Below are 6,402 nucleotides of genomic sequence, written 5' to 3'. Positions count from 1 at the left end.
GATGGGATGGGATGGGATGGGATGGGATGGGATGGGATGGGATGGGAAGCTGGCACTGCGGGCATTAGAAGCGCATCCTTGCGAGCTCTGAGTGGGTTTTGCCCCTCCCTCGTGCTGGTGGGAGCCTTGGGGACGGTCGAACAGCCAGCACGGAGTGAACAGGGGTGTAAAGCATCCCTTGGAGCACGCAGGGGTGTGTGAGGCAGCCTCCACCTGCTCCCGGCGAGGCTGGATCCGCTGCCAGCCACGTGCTGAGCTGAGTCTCCAGCTCGGCTTTGCTCTGAGCAGAGCCCGGCCTCCAGCGCTGTTATTTTTAAGTCACCCCACTGGCACTCGGGCTGTTTTCGCGGGGAGGAGAAGCCAGCGGGTAAATTTTACCTCCTGTGCATGCAGAGGCTGTAAACACTTGCACGAATTCCTGTGAGATAGCTGGAAATTCTTAGCTAATCTCTTTTCTTTCTGTAACTCCCTCCCTTTTCCCTCTGCCTCTTCTCTGGATACCTCTGAGACATCCCCATCCTCCCCCCTGTTCTCCCAGCCCTCTGCTCTCCTCACTGCGCTGCCCAACTCATCCCCAGCCCCGGGTGGGATATGGGGCAGGACAGGGATGTGGGCAGGGACTGTCCTGGCTGTCCCACCAAGGCTTGCCCTGACTGCCAGCCAAGCCTGGGTCGGGCTGGGTGGGCACATCAGGAGCTCAGCAGAGCCTCCCAGATTTATAACCACGGAGCTGGGTGATTTTCATGCAGTTTTCCTGTGGGTCTTGCTGTCCTGATCTGTGATGTTGCACAGCGTAGGCAGGAGGCTTTCCAGGGTGTTTTGGGATAAAGGAATAGCTGGGATGCCCAGGCACTGTCTGGCTGTGCAGGAATATGGAGCAGAACCACGCCAGTGAAGGGCTCTCAGTGGAAATAATGCAGCACATTTTTTCCCAGGGTGCAACATTTATGGAATCAACTCACTGAGCAGAGGCTCAAATACAGAAAGAAACAACAAGGCTTTGTCAGTGATTAAATTAATTTCAAGCTGGATTGGGAAGGTCTGGCAGTGCTTGGGAGCCTGTGGAAGGCCGTTGTGGCTGGAGCTGGAGCATCCTCAAAAATCCACCTCTGGGCAGCAGTGGAAAACACGGATCTGCCCCGGCAGATTCTCACTGTTCTTCCCTGTGATCTGCCGATGGAGCTACTCCCCCCCTCTCTGCCGTTCCACTACCAGCTCTCCCAAGTTTCCCTGGAGGTAAGGAAGCGAAATTGAATCTGGTCCGGAGGCTCATCTGAGCCCTTTCCCAGGCTCTGCTGCTGCAGATGGGGCTGGCCCGGGGTAGGCAGATTTACAAACTGCAACAAATTGGGGTAAACGAGCCCGCCCCACAGTCCCAGCAGCAGCAGGAGGGCTGGGAGAAACACCGGGGAAGAGGTCCCAGACCAGACAGGGAAACAAAAGTGTCTCTGCAAGGAGAAGGGGGGGGATCAGAACTGTTCTTTCCTCTCTCCCAAAGTGAGCCCCCGGATCCCCGTCCTGCCCACAACCTAGGGCAGGTTCCTGGAGCTGGAGATTTTCTCCTGGAAGAGGAAGATAATCAGAGAAAAAATTCCTTGTGTGAAAGGCTCTCTGCTGAGCTGTTCCCTGGAATGGGGAAGGGGCTGAGCCGTCCCACAGCTCCCAGCTATCCCACCACACTTCCCACCCACATTTCCCACTGGGAAAGTGGGATGGGGGACCACTGCAAATGTTTTGGCAGGGAAATTTCACAGAAAGCCACAAAATTCAGTTTATTCCTAGGTGGGATGAATCATTTCCCCGTTTTTACACTGTAGCCATTGCTGCCTCCTCTACATGTAAATAAAAATTCAAGTGTGCGTGTAAGGCAAAATAAAGCTGGCTATGGGATGGTGCCCTGTTCCTGCATTTGCTTTTGCACAGCTCCAGCTCCACTGCTGGCTGTCCCCATGGGCACCTGAAGTCACAACACACCGGTCCTGAGACAATTAATGCTTGTGAAGTCCTTACTCAGGCCAAAAAAAAATCACTTTGTGGGGCTCAGGTCTCGGTTTTAATACGCAGAGTCCTGAGCCACTGGTGACAGCAGAGCAAGAGTTATGGGTCAAGTCCTTTTCTTGGTTTGACCTGGTTTTATCCCACTGCCATCAGTGGACTCCTCTAGATTTCTACTGAGATAACTGGTGTGCAGCTGACGCAGCTGAGAACAATATGGGCCAGAGTAGAATAGGGGGAGGTCATTTTCCTCACAGAGCTCTGCAGAACAGGGGCTGCTCCAAAGCTGAAACTGAAGGGTAAAGTTTACAAACAGCCTCATGAAAAGCCTGGAGGAAGAATTTGTCCTAGAACAGCAAAAGCCATTCCTCTTTTTTTCTTTTTTCCTTTTTCTTTTTTTTCTTTTTTTCTTTTTTTTTTTGGTTGAGAAGCACCAAAAATTCCCTCTTGCTTTAGCAAGTGCTTCCAGTTCTGTGCCAGACCCCCGCGGAGACCAGCGAGAGCCCATTGTGCGCCGCAGGTATGGGGTCAGCCACGGCTTGTGGGGAGCTGAAAAGTTTTGCATCTGTATGTGTGTCACTGTCCTGCCTGTGTCCCCATCCATCTGCCACTCCAGCACCTCCAGCCCCGGTTTGGGGAGCGCTCGTGTGCCTGGGCACGTCCTGTTTTCTGTGAGGGGGCTGGAAGTGCTGCTCTCTTCAGAGTAGGCTCCTCATGTGGGACTTTAGTGCTGATTTATTAATTCTCCTCTGTTAATCTTTCCTTTTCATGCCCCCCACCCCAGCCCCAGATACCTCACACCCTCCAAGTTCTCTCATCAAACAGGGAAGTACTTCCAGCCCTCAGCTCCAGCCCTCAATCCACCATGGATGCTCTCAGGGGGATTTTGGATGCCTGGGCAGGTGCAGTTGGCTTGGCAGGCTCTAGGAAATAGGGAGGTGGGTGAAAATCTCACCTGCACAGCCAGCCTGGTGCTCAGCCTGAGCCTTGCTCCAGGCCAGCACTCACCGTCCCTCCCAGCTCACGCTGGTGGTAAAACCACTGGGAGACAAGGAGGTTTTGACATTGTTAAATCTAAGAGGGAGGTTGGGCAGAAACGTTTCTCTGCTGGCCTGGAGACAAGCATTAATATTGGATGTCGTGGGAGTACACTTCTGGTGTGCAGAGGAGAAAGCTGTGGGGGAAAAATGTAAAACATCGGGCAAGGGAGGACTTTGAATTCAGGCGGCCGTGCAGGCAGGAGCCAAAATCCCCTGCTGCCTTTGTCAGGAGCTCATCACAGCGACATTAACAGCGCCAACAGATCTGATCTTCCCCCACTCTGAACTGGCATAACTCCTCTGCTTCCAAGGGAACTTTGCCAGGCCTTGTCCTGGGGGATTTCCCTCCCAGCATAATGAATATTAGCACAGAAGACACAGAACCCTCCCTGAGAGCGGAGGATTAAATGCTCTTTTAATGGGCTGTATGCAGTTCTTTAGCAGCTGACACGGGCACTTGCTTGAGCAAAGATTTGACCCAATAAATGGAACTGGAAAGGAAACATTTTGCAGTTAAAATACCGGCAGAATTTTAAAATGCTCAGTGCGCTTTGGAAGGAGCTGCCTATGGCTGAGGAGGCTCCAGTGGAGTCCCTGGAAGGAGCGTGCTTGGTCCTGTGCTGGGTGGTGGTGTCCTGTGAGGAGCTGAAGGATGGGTCCATCCTCTTCCTCACCATCAAATTCACGCTTGGAATCCCAGGGATTCATGCAAAGGTTTCCTGGGCAGTGAGGGATGTTTGTCCTTAAATGAGGGTAAATGGTAAAACGCAGTGTGACGGTAAAATAGAGTGTTGGGGAACAGCAGATGGGACCACAAGTCAGGGAGGTGAGCTCATTTACACCTGGGAGAGTGTGCCAGGTGCATCCTGTTCTCCTGGGTTCTTGGAAGATCCCAGCCTTGAGCACTGGCAAAACTACTGGAGGGGATAGATCCTGTCCAGCAAATCCCTTCAGCAGCTCAGCCCCTGCTCGTCCCCCGACTTGCTCAGCCCTAAAAGGTGCAAAGGCACCGTGGGTCTGCCTGGGTTCCCACTGGGATCACAGCAAGGTGAGGGAGGATCAGGGCCATAGGATGCTCCTGAAACACCCAGTGTGGGATGGGGATGGATTTCCTCATGCCCTGCCACGGGTGTGACAGTGTCTGTGCCTCTCTGGCACACCAGCGGTGTGAGCGCAGTGCCAGAGCCACAGGGACTCTGCGGCCACCACCCTGCTCTCATCCTCCACCCCGCTCTGCGGGGATCTTTGGGAGTGTCCAGGGAACACCAGGTCCATCGTGGGCAAGGGCTGGGTCACTGCTCTCTGCCTGCCTGACAAAGGGAGTGTGACACTGGGCTTCTTCTGTCCTCACAGAAAGAAACCAAGATGCTCCTCAAGGAAAGGATCCCTGCCCAGGACACCTGATGGAGCACCGCGGATGAGGTGAGTGTCTCTGCTGCAAAATGAGATCCTGTGCTTTCAGTATGGCCACCCAGAGAAGCTTTGGCTTCCACATGCATTTTGCAATTATTAGACAATAATTCAGGCTCTGTTCATCTCCCCCGTACACCAGAAAAAACCCGGTGACACTCTCTGCATAACGAGATAATTACTGTGCCTCCAAGGCTCTGGGGAGAAGTTGCCTGTGCTGATGAAGTTAAGGGAGCTGAAGTCATTCCCCAGAGGTAGGATGGGTCCAGAGGGTGAACAAACCCGTGTGAGATGCTGTGTAACAAGGAGCTGCACTTCCACCAGCGCCAGCAAGCCTTTCCTTGTTGTTGGGACGGATCTCTGTCTCCACCAGCACTTCCCAGAGAGGATTCCCCTCATTCCCTTCTCAAGGAGGATCCCACTGAAGCTCCTTTTACATCTGAGAGCCCCAAGCACCCAACAGCTTCCCCAGAGGGTGCAGCACGGCCCGAGACAGCTCCAGTTCCATCAGCAGCCCCAGCATATCCCTGAGGAAATAGAGGAGATGGGCCAGTGATCTCAGTTGTTCTTTTGGAGCCATTATTGTTGAACTGGTAAATATTTCCTTTAAATGCTTACATGATTTCCAAAAAATTTACAGAGCTTAATGGGAACAAATATTCCCAGGGGGCTGTATCCTGCCATTCATTTGCACATCAGATCCCTGCTATCTTTAAGAATGGTTCTGTGCATGGGCAGGCGCCTAAGTCATTGGAAAAACAATAACCCTCTGTGCTCTAATTTTTCAGACAAAAATGTAGACAAAACAAGTGGCAATTTGGCACAAACCGAGCTGCTTTGATAAATAACTGGGCGTTTAAAAGGAGAAGCCTGTAGGCAGCTGGGATCAGGCTGCCTGAGCTGTCCCGGGGCAGGTGTTGGGCAGCCGGAGCTGAGCCCTGCGTGTCACCCCGGGGAGTCTCTCGGGGTCTCCGCAGCTGGGGGGCCTTCCAAGGAATTCCCTAAGCATCCTTTAGGGCTGGCTGAAAACCTGGCGGTTCAGCACCGGCTCCTGCAGGACTCGGCTGTTGCAATGAGCTCAGGGGGATTAACGGGGCACGGCGGGAGGGGCTGGAGCAGGTCTCTAACCTAGGGAGAGGTGATGTCTCCCCCTAAACTCCTCCGTGCTCGTGGTGGGGAGTGCGGATTTGGGCAGTAATTTTTTAGTAAAGAGAATTAAATTGCCCTGGCCACTGCGCTGGTGATGGACCATCCCCCGGGGAGTCTGAACACCCCTGGGCGAGGGGCCGGGGCTGTGCCGGCATCTCTCGCTGTTAATCCGCTGCCCACCCAGGCGGGCTGGGCCATTGGGGGGCCGCGTGTCCTCGCAGCGTGGGGCACGTGGGGCCGGGCTGTGGGGCTGGGGGCTCATCCTGCCGGGGGGTCACCAGGTAAGGCTGCAGATCCACCCAGGGCGGGGGTCTCCCGCACTCCTGTCTCCATCAGGGGCGGTGCGGCAGCGACATTTGGGACACAACACCAGCGTGTCCCCTCACCCCGGGCTGGGCTTTTCGGGGGTCCTGCCCTGTCCCCGCATGACTCCCCCGCGGGACCCGGTCCCTCCGGCGGTGCTGCCCTGTCCCCGCACGCCTCCCGGGGAGCCGGGGGCAGGTGGCGGCCGGCGGGGGCCGGCGGAGCGGGGGCAGGCGGAGATCCCCGGGCCCCGGCGCTTCCCCCCGGCCGGGAGGCTCCGCTTTCCTCCCCGCCGGGAGCTCATTGGGCCGGGGCGGAGGGACCGGCTCGGGCCGGGGGAGGAAATGCGCGGGGGGCCGCGGCGCGGCGGCGACTCCGCGGCTCCGCCACCGCCACCGGTGAGTCCCGGCGGGCGCCGCCCGGGGCTCGGCACGGCCGGAGGGGGCCCGGCCGCATCCCCCGGCGGGCAGGGGCGGGGGACGGGGCTGCCGGCGGAGCGGGGCTC

At 56.1% G+C, this 6,402-nt stretch overlaps 1 protein-coding gene across 10 annotated transcripts in view; it reads left to right on the top strand.

Annotated features, from left to right (window-relative positions):
• EGFL7 (EGF like domain multiple 7) overlaps positions 1 to 6,402 on the top strand; it is a 17,435-nt gene that overhangs the window by 261 nt on the left and 10,772 nt on the right. For 2 of the 10 annotated variants that reach the window (XM_042052262.1, XM_042052265.1), the window contains exon 2: positions 4,389 to 4,457. In XM_042052262.1, the coding sequence (XP_041908196.1) occupies positions 4,389 to 4,457 (69 nt within the window). Of the gene's footprint in view, positions 1 to 935; positions 1,237 to 2,426; positions 2,516 to 4,160; positions 4,305 to 4,388; positions 4,458 to 4,587; positions 5,039 to 6,191; positions 6,296 to 6,402 lie in introns of those variants that run through there. The other 8 variants (XM_042052261.1, XM_042052266.1, XM_042052260.1 and 5 more) reach the window with 8 other exon arrangements.

This window comes from Corvus kubaryi, unplaced genomic scaffold (genome assembly GCF_017639235.1).
Source record: "Corvus kubaryi isolate FWS band 111438036 unplaced genomic scaffold, C.kubaryi_AGA036_p1.0 78, whole genome shotgun sequence".
NCBI lineage: Eukaryota > Metazoa > Chordata > Aves > Passeriformes > Corvidae > Corvus > Corvus kubaryi.
This window is presented reverse-complemented; position numbering and strand designations above follow the sequence as displayed.